General features: G+C 39.1%; 1 protein-coding gene across 1 annotated transcript in view; it reads right to left on the reverse strand.

Moving 5' to 3' along the window:
* Window positions 1-4,040: 4,040 nt before the first annotated feature.
* Window positions 4,041-23,228, reverse strand: part of LOC143962887 (homeobox protein EMX1-like) — a 54,809-nt gene continuing 35,621 nt past the window's right edge. The window contains exons 2-3 of the mRNA XM_077472376.1: window positions 7,546-7,730; window positions 4,041-4,759 (exon numbers count right to left, since the gene is read on the reverse strand). Coding sequence (XP_077328502.1) covers window positions 4,592-4,759; window positions 7,546-7,730 — 353 coding nt within the window. The 3' untranslated portion in view covers window positions 4,041-4,591. The remainder of the gene's footprint in view (window positions 4,760-7,545; window positions 7,731-23,228) is intronic.

Genomic DNA, 23,228 nt, shown 5'->3' on the forward strand with positions numbered 1-23,228 from the left:
CTCTGGGAGTATGGTCAGTGCCTCCCAGCCAAACTGAGCAATCGGGGAAGAAGGTCCTTAGTCAGGGAAGTGGTGCAATTGATGGGCACAGTAGCTGCAATTGATAGACACAGTGGATGCAATTGATGGACACAGTGTCTGCAATTTATGGGCACAGGGAGGCTGCAATTGATGTTTTTTTTTCAGTATTTTTCAGTTTGCTTGTGCCCCCTCAAAAATTTTGAGCACCAGCTGTCACTGACCAGGACTCTTCCTAGATCAGGCCTCCCAGCCAAACTGAGCAATCGGGGGAGAAGGTCCTTAGTCAGGGAAGTGGCTAAGAACGCGATGGTCACTCTGACAGAGCTTCAGCATTTTTCTGTGGAGAGAGGAGAACCTTCCAGAAGAACAACCATCTCTGCAGCACTCCACCAATCAGGCCTGTATGGTAGCGTGGCCAGATGGAAGATACTCCTTAGTAAAAGTCACATGACAGCCTGCCTGGAGCTTGCCAAAAGGCACCCGAAGGACTTCCAGGCCATGAGAAACAAAATTCTCTGGTCTGATAAAATAAAGATTGAACTCTTTGGCCTCAATGGCAAGCATCATGTCTGGAGGAAAGAAGGCACCGTTCATCACCTGGCCAATACCATCCCTACATTGAAGCATGTTGGTGGCAGCATCATGCTGTAGGTTTTTTTTTCAGCAGCGGGAATTGGGAGACTAGTCAGGATTTAGGGAAAGATGAATTCAGCCATGTACAGAGACATCCTTGATGAAAACCTGCTCAAGAGCGCTCTAGACCTCAGACTGGGGTGAAGGTTCATCTTCCAAGAGGACAATGACCCTAAGCACACAGCCAAGTTAACAAATGAGTGGCTACAGGACATCTCTGTGAATGTCCTTTAGTGGTCCAGCCAGAGCCCAGACTTGAACCCGACTGCACATCTCTGGAGAGATCTGAAAATGGCTGTGCACCGATGCACCCAATCCAACCTGATGGAGCTTGAGAGGTCCTGCAAAGAAGAATGGGAGAAACTGACCAAAAACAGGTGTACCAAGCTTGTAGCTTTATACTCAAAAATACTTTTGGGCCTTAAAATGGTGCCAAAGGTGCTTCAACAAAGTAATGAGAAAAGGCTGTGAATACTTAGTACATGTGATTTTTTTTTTGTTTTATTTTTAATAAATTTGCAAAGATTTCAAACAAATTTCTTTCACGTTGTCATTATGGGGTATTGTTTGTAGAATTTTGAGGAAAATAATACATTTAATCTATTTTGGAATAAGGCTTCAACATAACAAAATGTGGAAAAAGTTAAGAGCTGTGAATACTTTCCAGATGCACTGTATATTTGGGGTAGTAAAGAACAATCTGAAAAAGGAAACGACAAAACTTTGTAATCTAGTAAAGAAGCTGAATCTATTCTGCAATATTGTAAATGGCAGGGCTGCTCTAGTAGATGAGTGGATATTTTGATCAGAGGTTCATAAATGCTATTTACACTAGTAACAAATTCCCTTTAGAGAAATGTAACGCCATATTCTTATAGCTTTTGTACAGCATTAATAACAATGTATAAGCTCTTAAAAAGCTTATATTTTCCTAATGCTATAAAAGTGTTACTAACACTGAGTATATGTAATGGTCAACACCCAGCAGCAATAATGCAAGCTCTAACACTCTCCCTGGTTGTGGAGTCCACATGGGGAGTCATTATGGACTGCACAGGCTGTAGTATTAAATTCAACTCACTGCAGAGCAAACAAATTCTAAGTTGTCATGATTGTGTGTAATGAGCCATTCACCTCAATCCATCTCTTGGACATAAGACCCAGGTAAAAGCATTAGGAATGTAAGCCTTGCTCTCCATTTTGGAGTTGGTGTGTACAAGTAAACATTCTTTTGGCGCTCCCTATTCTGTTACATTTCATGCTTGTTGATCTTCTCCTCCTATTCCATTAATGCTTCCCATAATTCTGCTACCTGAGATGTAAAACCTCAGAATACACAATTTAGTTGTATATGTGTGTCATCAGTTGGGATTGGAAATGTTCTTTTTGTTGGATACCTTAAATGGCAGAGGCATGCAAATGTCTAAAACGAAACTGTATTTAGAGAAATATGTAAACTGCCATTGCTAACTTTCTTCTAAAAATAATAGATCCTTAGCTGCTTTCCAGGTTACTGACCTCTAATGGCGTGTGTCTAGTGACATTCAGACCCCTTTCACACTGCAGGGCAGGTGGATGACAGGTCTGTGTCCACTTTGCGTATGCAGAGCGCATACAGACACAGCTCACTCTATGGGCCCTCGGATCTGATCCACCCAGAAATAAGGGTACGGATCCCCTGATTTCTTTTTTTTTTTTTGTGGATTGGATTGGAGGTAGGCAGGTATAAATGGACACAAGTCTGTTTACATCTGCCGCTCCATAGAGATGAATGGAGGTTCCGATGATTCCCACTGAAAAACAGAAAGGTAGACACAATTGGATCAATCATGTGCAAGGGTCCTAAAGGTTAGCTGCAATTTGCCATAGACTTCTATTATATCCTGCAAGTGTGGTGCACTTTTGGGTGTTGCACCAAAACTCCTGCGTTCAGGAGTTTTTATGTGCTTTCAGAAAGCGCACTAAATCTGCAGATAACAACAGAGGTCTATGGCTCAGTACAGGTAACCCACAGGTGCACTACGCTTCACCTGCGGATCAGTGTGAAAGCAGCCCAGTAACCACCGCAGAATATATATGCCCATATATACACTGTGATTTTAGTACAAAACTGTCCTTAATGTTATTAATTCAGGTATCGCCAGCTGTTTCTGTCTCAGTGCACTTGGTATCACTCTGCATGTGACAGGGACGGTGCCATACAGAAAGCGTTGGATTATGAGGCTCTGCTCTGCAGCCACTTGCTTCCTCTACCGCTGACTCCATTCACAGCACTGATGCTCTGGGATGGTGGGTCAGCAACCCACGTTCTGAGCTTGCTGACCCGCCATCCCAGAGCGGATGGTCACGGGCCACATCTGAGGGTCACCGGAGGTACCAAAGTACACATGAATCTAAACTCTGTTTAGTCTGCAGGCCAGTTAAACTTAACAGGTTATATGCGATGATTCTTAAGGCACCATAGAAATATGAAGTCAATAGTCTCAAATAATAAGGCAGCTAAAATTGCAATGACTATGTACAGTCTGCAGTAACCTAAAACAACCAGAATTCACCTGCTTACTTGATAAAAGAAAACTGAAATTTAAATGGATTCTTTGGGTTAATGTATTTGTGTAAATAGATAGCACACTAATAAAAGCTGAACTCCAGACAAAAAAAAACCTTTGTTGAAATATATTCCTCATTAGTAACAAAGAATTTAAATCCACTTTGTGATCTACAAATGCCTTTGTAAATCTAGTTATTCCCTTGTAAAATTAGCAGTGACGTCATCACACGTGCAGTGAAAGGAGCAGTTTGGGGGGGGGGGTCCAGCAGGTCTTCCCCTATAGGCTGCCTGTGTTCTCCCAAAAACTGCCCCCCATCGGATAGTGTCCTCCCTGTACTGCGCAGGTGCAGTGTTTACGCAGTGTTTACGCAGTACGGAGGACAAGGAGACTACGAAAGTCTCCGAAGATGAACGGCGCCTGCCCCACCATCCAAGTGGACATACGGTAGCACTTAGTAACAGTGCCCCTCGCGGGCTCGCTTCGCTCGCCACGCTTCGGGCATGGCCTTGCTTCGCTCTGCAATTTTTTGTTCTAATTCTATGTCTACTTGGATGGTGGGGCTTGAACCTGGACTCCATTTTCGGAGACCTTCAGTGTCTCCTTGTCCTCCGTACAGTGCAAGCGCAGTACAGGGCGGACACTATCCGATGAGGGGGACACTATTTGACACAACACCTGCACAAAACTACAGGAGGGGGTAGATACAAGACTATTCACCCTGCACAAGGAGAAAGAGCAGCAGTGAATGGTCTTTATTAAAAGAAGAGGCACAGAGGCAAAGTTTCATGCTGGATTATTACACAGATCTGGAAGAAATACACAATTACACCAAGATTCAAAGCAAGAATACACATGCCTCTTGTATTTAGACATTATTTGCTGAGATGAATTTGTGGAGTTCAGCTTTAAATGAGCGACATAGTGTCCATTCCCATTATCTAAATTAACATTCATGTGCCCTGAGGACAATAAATAACAATAATAGCATATTTGTACATATTTAATAAGTTCCCCCCTATTGCCACATATTCATGTTTAAATATATATTTACATCAACTCTATCTAGTACACAATGGGGATTCCTGAGGTACAAGTTTTGCTGTTCTGTTATCTTTTGACTGAGAGTTCTTGATCCATTGGATTCAGTTTATATTGCATTCAAGTGTAGAGCGTTTCACTATGCTTGGCTCGTGCTATGGTATTTTGCCAAATGATTTGCAGGACAAACAGATATCTAGAAGACCCTGTTTATTGCCGGTGAAAGTACTGAAGTTGCAGACCCAATGTTCATGGAGTATCTTTCAACTTTGTCTCCTGTATTTGGCATATAGTCACCTGACATGATAGTCTGCATGTATAATGTGCCTTTTGTATGTCCTGTGATGTCATTCATCTGAGGTAACATCAATGTCCTTGGGACTGTCCTGACAGGTTGCCATTCTCCATCTGCTGACATGCTGAGTGCTTTTTCTTTTTTGCTGTGCATCTGGACATTCCTCTTCTAACTTTTGACGTTTGTGTTTCGTTCTTCTGTTCTGAAACCATACCTTTACCTACAAAAAGAGTGAGATTTTCAGTATTCAGTAGGGATGAGTAGAGCAATTTTTGCCACATTGATTTAACCACAAAATTATTGATTTTCCTATTGAGTCAGCTAATAGGGTTGTCATGTTTTCTGCTTAGGTGAAATCTGCTTGAAAACATTCTAGGAAGTTGGGTTCTTGGCAGAAGAGACTATTGGGCTGATTTACTATAGGAAGCGACAATCAATACTAATAAAATGTGTGAATATTTAATTACATTATGCAATAATGTGACATCAAATTAAAATAAGTAAACAGGAATTAGAATTTTTTAATTTAAGTGAATACTCATTCAGTTTATATCTCCTTTAGTAAATCAGTCACCCCGTGTGTGTTTTTCTGACAAAAAAAACTCCTTCCCCTTTCGCCTACGCTGCCTGTTGTGCATACCCAATGTCGTGTAAACTCCTGACAACTGTAAGCCCTTGTACACACGGTCGGACATTCCGACGGAAAATGTCCGATCGGACCGTGTTGTCGGATAATCTGCCTGTGTGTGGGCTCCATCGGACTGTTTCCGTCGGAATATCTGACGGACAAAGTTTTAGAGCTGGGCTATAAAACTTTCCGACAACATGATCCGATCGGACTTTGTCCGATTGTGTGTAGAGAATTCCGATCGGACAAAGTGCCATGCATGCTCAGATCAAATTCCTAGACCAAAGCTATTGGCTACTAGCCTGATCGTAGTCCCGTCGTAACGAAATAACGTCATCACATTATGTACGATCGGATTTTTTCCGATCGACCGCGTATATGCAACACCAGTTTCGGACAAAATCCGTCGGACAAAAGCAGACGGATTTTGTTGCCGGAATGTCCGACCGTGTGTACAAGGGCTAAGATGCTGAGAGTGAAGCTGTGTTCCGGAATTATGTAATTCTAGCAAGCATGCAAAGGAGTAACATTGGTGGCCAATCAATAGCCAAAGAAAGAAGCACTGGAGCACTGAGGGAGAACTCAGAGCTGTCAGTGCTGGGGAAGGATAAAGTGGAAGGTAAGTCTAACATAATACACTATATTGTCAAAAGTATTGGCACGCCTGCCTTTACACGTACATGAAGTTTAATGACATCACAGTCTTAGTCTGTAACGTTCAATATTGAGTTGGCCCACCCTTTGCAGCTATAACAGCTTCCACTCTTCTGGGAAGGCAGTCCACAAGGTTTAGGAGTGTGTCTATGGGAATGTTTGACCATTCTTCCAGAAGTGCCTTTGTGAGGTCAGGCACCTCTGTTGGACGAGAAGGCGTGGATCGCAGTCTCCACTCTAATTCATCCCTAAGGTGTACTATCGGGTTGAGGTCAGGACTCTGTGCAGGTCAGACAAGTTCCTCCAACCCAAACTCACTTATCTATGTCTTAATTAAGAGTTCCCTCTACTGGAACTAGGGAAAAAAAACAACCCCACACCATAATCCCCCCAACAAAAGATTTGGACCAGTGCACAAAGCAAGGTCCATAAAGACATGGATGAGCGAGTTTGGGGGTGGAGGAACTTGACTGGCCTGCACAGAGTACTGACCTCAACCCAATAGAACACCTTTGGGATGAATTAGAGCAGAGACTGCGAGCCAGGTTTTCTTGTCCACATCAGTGGCTGCCCTCAAAAATGCAATAATGGTCAAACATTCCCATGGACACTCTCCTAAACCTTGTGGACAACCTTTCCACAAGAGTTGAAGCTGTTATATCTGCAAAGGGTCGGCCAACTCAATCTTGAACCCTACGTACTAAGACTAGGATGCCATTAAAGTTCATGTGCGTGTAAAGGCGGACGTACCAATACCTTTGGTAATATAGCGTATGTAATTATTCCCACAGTAAACATCTGGCAGTTTAATTCTGCTATAAGTAAACACTCCCATGTTGCTAAGAAAATTGTTCTTTGTATTTGTGTTTTTCTCCTTAATTTATTTTGTGTATTTTATTGTTACAGTATTTGAATTTTTTCTTACAGAAAGAAAAAATAAAATGAAATAAAGTTGAAAGCTAATTTAAAACAACAATGAACCAATATTATTATATTTCTTGTCTTTGCCATCACTCAAAGTAGCGGGCATTGCTGCAGTATATATACAACTTTTTAAATGTTCCATATGTAGAACTCAAAAACGTATAACCCAACCCTAACAAAAAAAATTAAAACCAGGACTCAAGCATCTAACTGGATACTTTCCAAAAATAATTGTATACCAGAATATTATACATTTCCATTATTTTAATTGTATATTTTTATGCTATTTTCTGATCCCATGCTTCACAGTGGTTCTCGATCAGTAAACGATCTGTTTAGCCTAATTTCTGACTAAACTACCATATGCAGAAATAAAACTATAGTATATGACCCGAGGGACTGCGATATATATAAAAGCTTCTCAGTCAGGTAAATACTGAAGCTCTCTGTAACAAAAACCCTGTGCACCCTTACAGGCCTACCCTTACTTGGTCCCAGATGATCACCTAGACAGCCCCTTAAATGTGCACAAAGATCTACATTAGTAATAACAATATTAGCTTGTCAGAAAAATAAAACTGTCCTGAATAGAAAAATTCTGTAAAAGCGCACAAGCCCCAAGAGCACTTACTGTATATTATGTGTAATCACCACATATTATCACTAACCTGAATTTTAATGAAAGCCTTTAAGCGCTTTACATGTATGTGGGATTCAATGTGTAAATTAAATAGGTTTGTATGATTTTCAGTATGCCCTCAGGCTCTGGGAAAAAAAATTTACATTTCTGTAGTGTATACCTGGGTCTCTGTGAGGCACAGACTGTTTGCAAGCTGTTTCCTTTCTGTTCCGACTACATAATGGTTCTTTTCAAATGCTCCTTCAAGGCGTAGCAGTTGCGAGGGAGAAAAAGCAGTTCGTATTCGTTTAGGTTTCCTTGAAAAAGGTCCCTGAAGCAAATAGTTTTCTGGAGTATTCTCCTCACCTTTGGAAATACAACATATATAATATATTATTTAAGAATAAAAATCAAATATTTTACACTGTTAAAAGTAAGAGTCACCTGGCCACAAAAACAGGGTTTGCATCATGCATCAAAGTATGTTATGAGGAAATGTAAAGTATATCTATAGCTTTAAATATCCAATTCTGTCTGTGACCCTGCTGTGGCAATTGACCCCCTCATTTTGTACTGGTGACCACAGTCTCCATACAGAAAGTGATGGGAATTACAACATTTTACCACTGTCCCTGGAACAGGAATAGAAAAGACATTTTCCAGGGGTACACATGTTCCAGTCATACCTGGTCATTTGTCCTCGGTTATTACTTGTTATGCTGCCTCAAGGATAGGTTAACTTACCCACTCCCTCCAAAAAATGATATGCCCTTTGAATTCAATAACCTAATTATTCAGTTTCAGAATTTTTTGGCAATAAACCAGCAGTTTAGATGTGATAAAAACTCAGTAAATCAAACAGCATTACCAAAATAGAAACGTAATTGGTCACTATGATCAATATTTTTATACCACTGTAAAAACTGGAATAAATGAACTTTTTGCCACCCCAAAGAGTTTGAAAAACAACTTTTTTTTAACAAATCAGTGCACATTTATTGGGTCCTTTAAGAAGGGGCTTTCCAAAAGTTCTCTTATTTGCACAAGTGAAATTTATTTGTGTACTGCCAATAAATCATAAAATCATAAAAAGTAAAGTAGCTTGTAGTATATATATATATATATATATATATATATATATGCCATTATCATCAAAACTCAAATACACAAAGTAAAAAAATAAAAGTGAAGCAAAGAGGCCCACCAATAAAAGCCATTATTAAATCCACATGAATGGTGAGGTTATAAAATTGCAACTTAGCAACAATGAAATGTAAAATATGACAATTATGTCAATTTACACAAACATAGCAAAGATGGTGTGCAGTAGAGCTTACTGTACACTGTTCAGATTAAAATGCAAAAATGTAAAACAAGAGAAAAGTTTGGCTGTCAAAAAAAAGTCTTGTAGTATTTTAAACCCCAACTAGTCCAACTTTAGCCTGAACTGGTATTATGGTTTAGGGTAGGCAGTAGGGAGATGCCCAATCTGTCAATGTCTTGTATCTCTTACTGAAATTCTCATGTAGTAGTTTGTGTCGCTGTCCTCCCCACAATGCCATAATGGTAGTTTCTCTATTTTTTGGGGACCCAATTATTTCACATCCCTTAAAAACCCAACATGTATAAAAAGCCAACATGTGATTCAATTTTCACACAACCACACAAAATACAAATACCTCTAACAGCAACCACTTCCCATCCCAATATTGTGGCCACTGTACCGCTTCATCAAATTGTTCGTTACAACTGGAAACCAGCAAGGTGAAAGAATGGGGGGTAATCTTTTTTGTTTCTTTTATTGTTTAATTTGGCTATAATAATTGACTAAAGGTACCTTACAAAGTATAGAAAAACTGGTGTAAACTACTGCAAAACATTATTCTAGTACATAATTATAAGGATCTTAAATTGGAAGTTTGCATTCTATTCCCCACTGTTCTCTGTCATTGATAATCTACAGTTAAAAAAATTCTTAAAAAAAAGGTAAAGTTAATAACGGGAAATGCAAAGTAATATGACAAGGACGGGTGTTCACTTCCAACATCCAATAAAGCAGAAAATAAGCTGTGTTATTTCAAATTTACTTGCGCATGACTTCATGTGCACACAGACTTGCTTCACCTCGTGTTTCACTTTAGTAAATCAGGTCTAGGATCACTTCCCCTCACTTCACTTTACCACTCATTTTAGTAAATCTAGTCTAAGCAGTTTAAGGACTGATTTCTTATAAAGGTAAGAGAGTTCTCATTGTGTGAAATGTTCCGCTTAGTGAATAAGGCTGTGTTTACTACAATTATCCAATTCTGGCATGCCTCTTAATTTTTTCTATGTATATTACTGAATATCCAAAGGAATTTAACAGATCTAGGATCTCAAAAACAAAGAATGGCCACATATAAAATGTTAAACACTCTAATAGTATTACATATCTCTAGTCTCTTTATGCACTCCTCCTTGCTGTTTTATGGGTTTAAAGTTAATTACTGTATAAGGCAAGGAAAAAAATATACACAGACCTGTAGAATGTATTGTACATATGTGTGTATATGTATGCATACAATTTAAAAAAAATGATAAAACTAATGTAAACCAAGTTGATATGTTCAAACCAAATATCTTTTTTTTCTGTGCACTATCCTAAATTAGTATTACTTGATTACCCTCCTCCTCGCTCAAAATACAATCCAGTCCAAACTTTTCACATTGTCAGTACTGCAGAAAAAGTCTTCTTTAATCTATTTATATTGAATTATTAGAGCTGAAAATGTCTGACGTAACCTTAGCACTTGTATTGCACTACTTGAACTATAAAGAAAAACCTTCCACTAATTCCAACTTGTCAAATAAAGACTTTCATAAACATCCTTATAACAGAATTACATTCATTTCAATACACCACCATATTCATGTTTGCATCCTATTATGATTTTATTTGAAACTGGGTAAGAACTGTTTTATACTTTTTACTTTCTGCTATAACATCCCTTACTAAACTTTCTTGATTAAAAAAAATTAGAGTTGATTCTGAAAAATCGTATTCTCAGTGGTTAGCCGCAATCATGTGGGTCGTATAAATCATCTCATTGCTTTGACCACAGGGCACTATCTCAGAGAATATTTTTTAGGAGACATTTCACACAATTTAGATTGGCCAACTAAATATACAACATCTTTACAATGGTATTGCCAGATTGTTTCTTATATTGTATGGTTGGAAAATGTTATCAGGCTTTGTTGTCGTCTCTTTCACCTCAGAAGTTACCAACATGTTTATAACAGAGATGATCTAGCTAAACTTGCACAATGAAGTATATGTATACTATTTTTTTTTTTTGGATAGAGTAGATTTAAAACAGCTTCTAGTGTATTTTATGTTACCCACATAACATTGGGGAAATTTCCCTTCACTTCCTGCCCCTGAGACGCAACAGCAAGTAAGAGGAAATCTGTCAAAGTGAAGGAAATTCCTCTCTTACACAGTTGTCCCCTATTGGAGGATTTCCCTTTACCTCTTATTCTGGGGACAGCTATAAAATTTTAAATTTTTTACCCTAATTTTTATTTCTTGTGACGATAGTTACCGATATAAACAGAGGAGAGAATATCTGAAATGGGGACATAAACACCAATAAAAACTTGACAGATGGTCTAGCCCTTCCCCACTCCATCCCAAACTAAAATAAAAAAGGTTTTGACTATACACTTTTATACATGTGTAGTTATTGTAATTCAGGTAATACCCTCTTATTTAAAAAATTTATTTAAAATGTTAGCGCTTTAAGGAGAGTAAAATTAGACAAACCTGTATCCAACTGGATCTGCTGGTTGGACAACTAAATGCTCTAATTCTTAGCTAACTCAATTGCTTGACCTAATTCGCCTTCTTTAGGCTTTAAAATTCCTCATACCTGGTTTACAACTTCTTGATTTTCCTTTTTTAACTTGAACTCCTGGTTTTGTTCAAGAAGAAAGCTACACATTTTACTATGGACCTTGAAAGCAGTTTTGAGTCTTGTTTTTTTAATAGCTACATTGAGCCCTTATTTGTTTTTTGTTGGTTTTGTCCTTGATAAAAGTAGACTTTTATTTAAAAAAAAAAATATCATCAACATCCTGGTCCTCTGTATATCCCTATCATATGAGTCACATCTCTTGTTACATAATTTTAAGCCACTTAATTCTAAATATCTATATCAGTACTAAATTATGTATAGGAATTGTTCACATCTTTATTTTTCTACTTGATGTTTTCTAAAAAAATACATAAAAATAAATAATACTAAAAGACAAAAATGTAATACTATATCAGCAAATCTGAAATTACGTTGACTACCTATGTCATTAGTTGTAAACAATGTATACAAAACGTAGGCCTTGTTTGTTTAGTTTCCCCGTGCATTCATTTAAAAAGTAATAAAGACAGTTTGGAGAATTACATGCTTTTTTAGGAAACATAAAAAGCTATAAATTGAGTCAGTTTGTCAACAAATGATGTGCATTTTTAGTAGTTGCCTTTATATATGTATTTAACGCCAGCTCTGCAGTTCTTTTTGCGTGGTATTAGCAACGTAATGGAGGTAAGTTAGAGAGAAGCGCACAAACTGATTTGAATACAATGCCCTGAAGAGCTTCAGCCTGGACAAAATATGCTTTTACTCCTTAAAAAAGATCTAGGGCTAATTTAATGGTAGAGAAATGTTTTCACCACCAAGCGTTTAAAGCCTTGTACACACAATAAGATTATCTGACCAATGATTGTCCGTTTTTTTGTTTTTTCTTGCATGCTAGTCTCCATATAGAAAATGAAGAGGTCACTGAAATACGAAAATCCTCGTACGACAAAATAACAATTTAAAGTGATGTAATGTGTTGTAGTGTATTGTAATGTATTTTTGGGTAAAAACTGTACAGATTAAACGAAAATCCTACGATCTGGTTTTGTATGGGAAAAGTTTTCGTGTTTGTCCCTTCCGATAATTTCAGACGAAAGCTGTGTACTAATGAGCAGATTATCATACAATCACTTCTCAATCTGTATTTTTTGTATGATTTTCTGATCTTGTGTACAGGGCTTTACTTCACGTAAACAGATCAGAATAGATTGCAATTTTTTTTATTTGTCTCTCCTTAGCCTGATTGGGTAGGTGAAGTAAACAAAGACCAATATTAAATATACTCCTTTAGTAAATCAGGTACCTATGTTGCATTAATAGAATGAGGCAGGAAAAAGCCTGCTCTAGTTCTAGAATACCAGCAGATTACTGTTGTTAAGGATACAAATAACTGTGGCTTTATCTCTAAAATCTACTGAAACCAAAGCATTAATTCATGAAAGTGTTCCTACTTCTAAGAATAAAAAAAGAGTTAGCTCACTCATCGTTTGTCAAAAGCGGTAATTGTTCACTGGGCTAAATGACAATCAATTTAGAACTGTCCAGCAAATATTTAGAGAGCCCTCAGGAGTCCTGTGATTGGTCTTCAAAGCTTACCTTCCAGCTATAAGAAGTAAGCTCACAACTGAACATATCTAAAATATCAATTATGTGTACTTTTCATCCTCACCAATTACTATGTTTTTTTTTTTAACTCAACACATAGAAGAGGCCCGTGTAGATAATTTTATATTGTCATAATAATTTTGTATAATTTTATAAATAATTTTATATTTTCATATTTTGTCTCTGCTATATAGACGGTAACAATATAGAGAGATTGCTATAAAATAGGACAGTGGCCTAGTAGGAGACAAAGAGTTAAAGTAGCTGTTAAATTTGTGTTCAGCCTTTACATCCAATGACAAATATTTTTATTAATGTCATGTTGCGGTAATAATAAAAAGTATTATATGAGCTTAATATAGATTGTTATATGACAACTACCTATATAATAAAAAAGATAAGGGGATATTCTATTTTTCCCTTAATAGGTTTAAATAAATATTTTACATTAATTCAGCACACCTTAACAGTCACAAGAGTCGCAAACTCAATTTTTATAACAACATTTTTGTATGCGCTATTTCACTGGATTTATGAATCTTACCTATACGTTAAAGACATATGATGCATAACTCAACTTTCATTTATCTGCGTGATCATGAGTAACTATTCATTACTATGGGCCCCAGTAATGTATGTTTGGGGTAATTTACTAAAGGAGTTGAGAATTTTCACTCAATAAATTGTAGCTGTGTCAACTTTGCATACCCAATCATGGGCAGATGAAATCAATAAAAAGGAATTTACTTTTCACATGATTGGGTATTTTAAGTGAAACTTCACTCAATTTATTGAGTGAAGGTTCTCAGCTCATTTAGTAAACTAGCATACGTTTATATAGTTTGTGGGTTATGTTTACTGCTTTGTAAAGTAGAACAATATTTTTAAAAGCCTACAATTTGTTTACTTGCCTTATAAAATTGTGTAACACCACAGCAAACACAGGATGCAAATGGGCCCTAAATTCTATGATACTATGATCAATTCTAGATAATCACCTACATGGCGCAATAGGTGCAGCATATATTATTTCAGTTAAAGTGATGTTTTGAAGTTAGATTTTTTTTTATTTTGTAAAAATATTAAAGCAGTTCTGTCCTTGATGAACTATGAATGCTGATAAGGTAAGACAGTGAATGTGTACATCGGGTGCAAAAATCTGCACAAAATATTTTTTAACAGCCTACTCTCGGCTAATGTCTATTGTTAATTGTAAGAGAAAGTGCCGCGCTAAATAAAATAATATAATGATGACTGTGCAAACATAGACCTCTACACAAAAATAACAAACTTGTATACAATTATCGGGTGACCCCTATATCGGTTGAATATGTGTATATACGTTATACGTGAAAAAACAATACAAAAAGTAAATGTCTATTGTTAGCTTGTTAGGTTTTCAGCAAAGAGGAATTTTTGGACTTACAACTCATCCCTCTTCCTCCTGTTAATGAGTAACATACTTATGGCTTTTTCTAATAGATATTATTCATCTAACTTCTCCAGTGCTACGTTTAAAAAAAATAGAGATTGAGAGTTGGGAGACTGATTAAGAGAAGAGTAGAGTTGTTTTATCTGCATAGATCGATTCTGATATTCAGGTCTCATATGCACTAAAAATCGACCTATGTATGGACAACTGCTCACTTAACAGTCCTACCCCCCTCCGCATCCTTTTTTTAGTCTCTCACCCGCCTATAAAAAAAATAAAAAAATGAACAGGGGACACAAAAGCAATATGCAAGTCAGAAGTCTAATGCCCAGACGAAAAGGACAATTTTTAACATGCTACTAAAACCTGAGACTGACCGTATTACATTATTTTTAATGTGTGTTGATACACATACAGTTATTTTGTATCTCAATTGAATGATTAGTCTTTCGCAATCGCAAAATACTGCAATTGAATCCTACACCATAATCTGTTTGAGATCAATCTCCTATTTTCTCTTTTTAAACAGGAGCAGACATTTAATTGTTTACAATTGCTCATTTAGGAGATTATTGGGTGATTTTTCCCATTCAAATATGCCCTATACATTTACTCTCATCCTACAGTAGCCCAAGATGGTGATTTGTGTACTAAGGGATTTTTTTTCTGAGATTAAAAATCTTCCATGTAGTCCTATACAAAGTTTTAAACATACAGATCCCCCCCCCCCCTTTTTTTTTAAAATAAACTTATTATTGATTTTTCTCAATAAAAAGTTGAAACAATTGGTGATAGATTCTTAACGGAATCAGAATTCAACTTATTCTGTTCTGACTTTAGCAAACTGAATTCTAATTGTCTCTGCACACAAAGAGGTTGAGTTACTAAAACTTGAGAGTGCAAAATCTGGTGCAGCTGTTCATGGTAACTAATCAGCCTCTAACTTCAGTGTGTTCAATTAAAATGATTTTAAAGGCTCAAGTTAAATTTTTATGCATTAAGGTAAAAAAACTTTCTGGGTGAAGCAGCACCCCTCAGCCCCCCTAATACTTACCTGAGCCCCATCTAGAACCAGCAATGTCCCCTGAATCTCTCTCTCCCCATTGGCCCTCACAGCAATATTGGTATTGGCTCCTGCTGCTGTCAATCACTGCCAGTGAACCAATAGGAAGAGAGTGGGTTTTTCGGGGGAATGAGACATGCTCTTAGTGTGAATGGACAAACAGAGCATGGTTCTGAGTGCCCCATAGCAAGAAGATTCCTCTTGGAGGCACTCGGCAGGGGGAGGAGCCAGGACCACCAACAGGGGACCTCAAAAGAGGAGGATCGGCGCTGCTTAGTGTAAAACTATTGCACAGAGCAGGTAAATATAACATGTTTGTTATTTTAATTTAAAGTTAAAATGATTTCCTTTAGAATCACTTTAACCACTTCAGCCCTCGAAGAATTTACCCCCTTCCTGACCAGGCCATTCTTTGCGATATGGCACTGCGTTGCTTTAAGTGACAATTGCACGGTTGTGCGACGCTGTACCCAAACAAAATCCTTTTTTTCCCACAAACAGAGCTTTCTTTTGGTGGTATTTGATCACCTCTGCGTTTTTATGTTTTGTGCTATAAACAAAAAAAGAGCGACAATTTTGGAAAAAAAATATTTTTTTTACTTTTTGCTGTAATAAATATCTCCAAAAATGTTTTTAAAAATCAAATTTCTTCAACAGTTTTAGTCAATATATATTCTTCTACATATTTCTGGTAATAAAAATTTACAAAAAGTGTATATTGATTGGTTTGCGCAAAAGTTATATCGTTACAAACTATGGCAAAGATTTATGGCATTTTTATGGCATTTTCATTATTAATATAATGGCAGTGATCTGCGATTTTTAGTGGGACTGCAACATTGTGGCAGACAGATTGGATTCTTTTGACACATTTTTGGGACCATTGACATATATACAGCAATCAGTGCTATAAAAATGCACTGATTACTGTGTAAATGTCACTGGTAGGGAAGGGGTTAACACTAGGGGGCGAACAAGAGGTTAACTGTGTTCCCTCAGTGTGTGTTCTAACTGTAGGGGGAAGGAACTGACTAGATGAGAAGACAGATTGTTGTTCCTAGTTAGTAGGAACACACGATCTGTCTCTCCTCTCCTCACAGAACAGGGATTTGTGTGTTTACACGTACCTGTTCTGGCTCTTGTGCCTACGATCCCGCATCGGTTACCCCGAAGTTTAGAGAAAAACAAAGGGGAGAGTATAAAATGGGTATATCAATACACCTAGTGGTATGGTGGATATACCTTAGAAAGATTTTTAATGGAAAGTGCAGTGTCCTAAATTACAAACAATGCTACAAAAGAAGAAAATAGGACTTTTGGAATTTATAGGCACTGGTACAAGAGACTAATTGGGTTGATTAAAAAGGTATAATTTTATTTACAAAAAACATATGTTACATAGACATGTAATTAAAAACAGAGGTGGAAAAAGTCATTTTCTACTCCAACATTTGTCAGCACAAGATGTTACCATTATTTCTATGGTCATTCAATGAACTATGACAAAATAATATCTTTCTTAACTAGATAGCCTCGGTTTTATATTGTAGACAATAAGATGGTAAAACATCAAAGATGGTACAGTGCTGATACTGACTTTGTGCCTGACAAGTTTCGCGTAATAAACAACGCTTCCTCTGGGGCTCAAATGATGAATTCTTAAAAGCAAGGAAAAAAAAACCACAGACATTAATTGATTATAAGATACAATAAGGATTATTATTACAAAGTTACAGAATTTTTTCATATATAAGTCTGGACAGACTGAGAAAATGACGCAGAGGTACACGGTAAAATATAGCCTATATAGGGCATTGTGGGGACACACAAAATATAGTAATGAGTTAATAATAGTGATCTAATTACCCTTGTATTTATGAACTAAAAGGATGTATCCACATGCGATGACGATCACGAATTGATTTGAATTATTCCACCCGAAACACCACCCGGGTGGAATTAGAAAATTTCTCCTCTATTCCTATATCAGTGACAACTCAAAAATGTTAATTCTCCCTCACTTTTCGCCTCAGTGACAGTGATCAGTAGAACACATGGATGGAATGCATTTCCTGAGCAGAGATACAGACAGCAGTAAAAACTGGCAGAGGTTCTCACTCTATTTAAAACCAAAAGAAGAAAGTTTTGCTTTACATATGCTTTAAGACTTAATCTTTATGAAGTAAAAACTCTTAGATTGTAAGCTCTAACGAGCGGGCTCTCTGATTCCTACTGTATTCAATTTTATTGTAATTGGACTGTCTGCCCTTCTGTTGTATAACGCTGCATATAATGTCATCGCTATATACATTGTGTATAATAATTATAACTCTTTACTGAAAACACAACAGTTATAACCTCACAACTGCGTGAATACATGCCCAGTTTGGAAGAATTGCCTTTCGTGACAGTGAAAAGTTAATAAATATACCTTATCCAACCTGTCTGGGCAGTTTTAGGGCACACCAATTTGAAAAATTGTTGAACATTCCCAGTGAGTTGGGGTAATTTGCATTAGTAAGTTTTCTAGCATAGATAAATGTCAGAGGCATAAACAATTTTAGGTATTGTTTGTGGAAATCACTTTGTGTATGTAACCCCCCCCCCCCCCCCCCCGGTCTACTGGGAGCAAAGAGATACTTCCAGATACAGTGAGCGAGCTTACATTCACCCCAGGTGGGGCTACATGTATACTTAAGATGCATGTTTGTGAAGCACTGACAAACCGGAGAAAAAAAACCTCGTAAAAGAAAAGTGGTAACTTCAGACTAAAATAACCTCATAATTGGACAATCCACAAAGAAATGCACAAACCTGAGATTTAGAACATATCTGTATTTAATTAACACCTTTTATCTACATAAGATGGAGTACATTCTGAATCAGTGTCCCACTTTGTATGAGCCATACTTGTGACAATGTTAGTGTCAAGATATGTATGAATTACTTGATTGTACCCTCAGTTAGAGAAGATAAATCCTCCCTTAGATCACCAAAGATCTTACAAACTGGAGAGGAAAGCGACTCCCATGAGACTGATTTAATAAAAAGATAGTTGAAAAAAAAGCAGAGCTCTTTACTTCAATCATCTAATTATGTGCAAGACCAAATACTGCAATATATTTCCTTCATGGACTAACCCCTACAAGTCAATTAGAAATCACTAATATGGCTTTATGTGGTTATTGTCTATGAGTTTTTTTTTATGGGTATGCATAAGCTTTTGAAGTGCTATCAGCGTTTACCATGCAGACCACAATGCAGCAGGAGAAAAATAACATACTGGCTATATGGACGGTATTTGCATCCACACACAGAGGATATAATGGACAATGAATGAGGAAAACAGGACAAGCTGCATTACTATCCGTTGTTATTTGTCATGTACATAGATGAGGCAAACTAAATAATAATCAATAGATATTTACTTCTGTCAACAAGTTGTAGCTGGATATACTGTTGGCCAATAAAAGAATGATTTGCATGCTCTGCCTTCTATCTTACAATAAAGAATAAACTCCTTGTTTGGGGGATTTGTGATGGCAATGAGATGTGTACATAATTTTTTCTTTCACACTGGGCTTAAAAAAACTCCAGTTCCCCTGGCAGAGAAAAATGCTCATACAGAGTGCGCTGTGTACAATCGTTTAGGTAAGTTTAGAATTTTACGTTTTTTCTGCCAATCAGAAACGCAAATCAGAAGGTTTTTTTTTTCCTGTCTGTTAAGCCTAAAATATGCCTGTAATCATCCTATTGTGCATGGACACATGAAATAACATTGAGCTGCTTCTACAGGCAAAACACAAACCTCCTGTAGTAGTAGTAGTAGTGTAGTAGTATTTTTAAGCCAGTGTGATCGAAGCCTTAAGAAAGTTAGAATGTGCTTTGCACCAGTTAAAGTGGTTGTAAACCCTTACAACACACTTTTGCTACAGGTAAGCCTATAATAGCTACCCCAGATATCTCCTAAACCTGAACGGTTTAGGAGATATCCTCTGTATTTGCCGCCCGTAACGGCCCACTCACTGAAGCAACAGCACGTACATGCCATTGCTTCAGTTTGCTTCAGTGCTTTCAGTGATGTTGGCACATGCGCACTGAAGCAAACTGAAGCAACGGCATGTACGTGCCGTTGCTTCAGTGAGTGGGCCATTACAGGCGGCTCCCGTGCAGGGGAGTGACATCAACGGGGCTCCGGCCAATCATAGCACTGGAGTCCACAATACCCGCAAGTAGCGATGTCGGCTGCCGGAGCAGTGTACAAGGACGGCTGCAGGGGCTTCGATCTCAGGTAAGTAATTCATAATGAGCTAGTATGTTATGCATACTAGCTCATTATGCCTTTGTCTTGCTGGGGTTTTTTTCTTTGTCCTAGGGTTTACAACCACTTTAAGTGGCTAGCTTTCTGGTTCCTTTTGGTCCTCCTCACTATAAGCTGTCTGGTTTTCCCTGCTCAATGCTGTTTCTACATATTGGGGTGCCAAGCCCACAAAGCTAAGCTGCATATAAAGGGTTTACTCAGTAAGGTATATCACAACGCTAATACATTGTTCTATGAAATCTTTCAGCTCCACCTATTTCTTCGTTTTCTATAAACGTGCAAATTATATAGAAACTCGTTTTTATTCCATACTCCTACCACACCTCCCAACATAAACGTTTTAGATTGTAAGCTCTAACGAGCAGGGCCCTCTGATTCCTCCTGTACCAAATTGTAATGTAAATGTAAAGTCTGCCCTCATGTTGTAAAGCGCTGAGCAAACTGTTGGCGCTATATAAAACTTGTATAATAATAATAATAATAATAAACGTATAATGCTAAAGGGCATATTCCAAATTGTAACACTATATATATCTCCAGAAAGTGTTTGTAATATTGTGCAAACAATATAGAACTAGGTTCATTTTAGTGCAAGAAAGGAAATCTAACAGCTCTGTCCTCAGACATTCACAGCAAATATAACTCCTTGTACAGTGTCATATGTATTCCACTATTCCAAGTGAGAATAGTATTTGATTTGTTTGTAATGGGTATATGAAAAAGGAACAGCTTTATTGGCAGAATAAAGGATTGTGTTATACCTTCCCACTGTGATCATGCACTTAATTGTAAATAAACACAAAGAGACAGAGAAACCATATATCGCCTCTATATCATGCAGCACATGGTTTATATTAGGGTCCAATTTAAAAAAAAATTTTTTTGGCCAGAAACAAACAAAAATTAAGGCTGCCAATGCCATACATAGCCAAAATTCTGATTGATTCTTGCTGAATTGGTCAGAATTTCAGATGCCACTATCAACGTCATCAGGCTTGAGGAAATTAGACTATTTAAATGACTTTTGTTGTGATAGTTGGGTGGAAAATTGTTAGCCAAACAGTGGATCTGACTTACTAAAGCCAGAGAGTATCGCCGGAGAATCAGACTCAGTTCTGCATAGAAACCAATCAGTAGTGATGGACGAACTTCCGACGGGACGTTTCGCGAACGCGAAACGCGAACGGACACAAACGTTCGCGAAAACGACCGTTCGCCGCGGGCTCCATTGACTTCAATGGGAGGCGAATTTCGCAAACCTTTAGGTCGAATTTGCGGCCACGGGGTAATTATTAGGGGGTAGCACGTAGTCCCACCACCTGGACAATAGCATAATACATGTATGAGGTGAATTTGGGATCGATAACTACAAGCATTTTTTTTTTATTTGGGAAATTGTTCTGACAATTCAGGACTATGGAGCTAATGAAGGCAATGGAGGAGAGGGAAGGTCAGGGACCAGGGTAGGCAAACAAGAGGGTGCAGGAGATACAGAGCACTGACAGCAGCACCGTAATACAGAGCACTGACATCAGCACCGTGACATACAGCGCTGACAGCAGCTCCGTGACATACAGCGCTGACAGCAGCTCCGTGACATACAGCGCTGACAGCAGCTCCGTGACATACAGCGCTGACAGCAGCTCCGTGACATACAGCGCTGACAGCAGCTCCGTGACATACAGCGCTGACAGCAGCACCGTGACATACAGCGCTGACAGCAGCTCCGTGACATACAGCGCTGACAGCAGCTCCGTGACATACAGCGCTGACAGCAGCTCCGTGACATACAGCACTGACAGCAGCTCCGTGACATACAGCGCTGACAGCAGCTCCGTGACATACAGCGCTGACAGCAGCACCGTGACATACAGCGCTGACAGCAGCTCCGTGACATACAGCGCTGACAGCAGCTCCGTGACATACAGCGCTGACAGCAGCTCCGTGACATACAGCGCTGACAGCAGCTCCGTGACATACAGCGCTGACAGCAGCTCCGTGACATACAGCGCTGACAGCAGCTCCGTGACATACAGCGCTGACAGCAGCTCCGTGACATACAGCGCTGACAGCAGCTCCGTGACATACAGCGCTGACAGCAGCTCCGTGACATACAGCGCTGACAGCAGCTCCGTGACATACAGCGCTGACAGCAGCTCCGTGACATACAGCGCTGACAGCAGCACCGTAAGCAGCCCCAGGAGGAAGTCAGCACAGCACAGGGATGGTGTGATCCCCTCATAATAAGAACCCCCAGGAGGAAGTCAGCACAGCACAGGGATGGTGGGAGCCCCTCATAATAAGAACACCCAGGAGGAAGTCAGCACAGCACAGGGATGGTGGGAACCCCTCATAATAAGCAGCCCCAGTAGAAATATGACACCGCTCAACCTCTTCAAAGAGGAGGGTAGGGGCATATAGTACGGTGTGCTTTTTTGGGTCAGGGAAGTGAGCCAAATGAATTAAGAAGGTCTGTGTGCTTGATTCCAAAAATTGTTTATAGACATATACATGGTCTACTGATCACATGTGTTGAATTCCTCCGAGATCCATGCCTCATTCATTTTTAGAAATGTGAGGTAGTTAACACTGTGGTGAGCTAGGCGAGTACGCTTATCGGTCACAATCCCCCCTGCTGCGCTGAACGTCCTTTCGGACAGGACACTGGATGAGGGGCAAGCCAACAGTTCGATTGCAAATTGGGCAAGCTCTGGCCAGAGGTCAAGCCTGCCCACCCAGTAGTCTAGGGGTTCATCACTCCTCAGAGCGTCCACATCGGCCGTTAACCCAATGTAGTCGGACACCTGACGGTCTAGGCGTTCCCTGATGCTGGATCCGGATGACACCTGTCGATGGGTCGGCTGAAAGAATGACCTCATATCCGAAGTCACCAACACATCTTCAAACCGGCCTCTTCTTGCAGGCGCTGTTGGATTGGTACCCGCAAATCCTTCTCTGGGAGTGGGAATTGCTCCTCTGCCAGCGCACGCAAAAGCAGAATGCAGCATTTCTCGAAGCAAGGCCTGGAAGTGCTGCATTCTGACAGCCCTCTGCGACGGCGGTAACATTTCCGCCATTTTGTGTTTGTACCGGGGGTCTAAGTACGTTGCCACCCAGTACTGGTCCTTGACCCTCATGCTTTTTATACGGGGGTCCCTATTAAAACACTGGAGCATGAAGGCCCCCATTTGCACTAAAGTGGAAGCGGTGTGGTGGCCTGGCTCCTGCTCATCATCCAGGATAATGTCGTCCTCTTCATTCTCCTCTCCCCATCCTCGCACAACAGGGATCCCAGAAAGGTTTAAAGCATGCTCTTCTTGCTCCTGCTCATCCGCCCCGGCACCATCCTCCTCTGACTCCTCATCAGACTCCTGTTGTTGACTTGTCTCAGATAGAGTAGCCCCCCCTGGGAATTCATCCAGCATTGCGACTTCCTCATCTTCCCGCTCCTGCTCCTCCACAGCCTGATCAATGACACGACGCAATGCACGCTCCAGAAAGAAGGCATAAGGTACCATGTCACTGATGGCGCCATGGCTGCGACTGA

Source organism: Lithobates pipiens, unplaced genomic scaffold (genome assembly GCF_037356315.1).
Source record: "Lithobates pipiens isolate NorthernLeopardFrog02 unplaced genomic scaffold, aLitPip1_a1.2 Scaffold_8, whole genome shotgun sequence".
NCBI classification, from domain to species: Eukaryota; Metazoa; Chordata; class Amphibia; order Anura; family Ranidae; genus Lithobates; species Lithobates pipiens.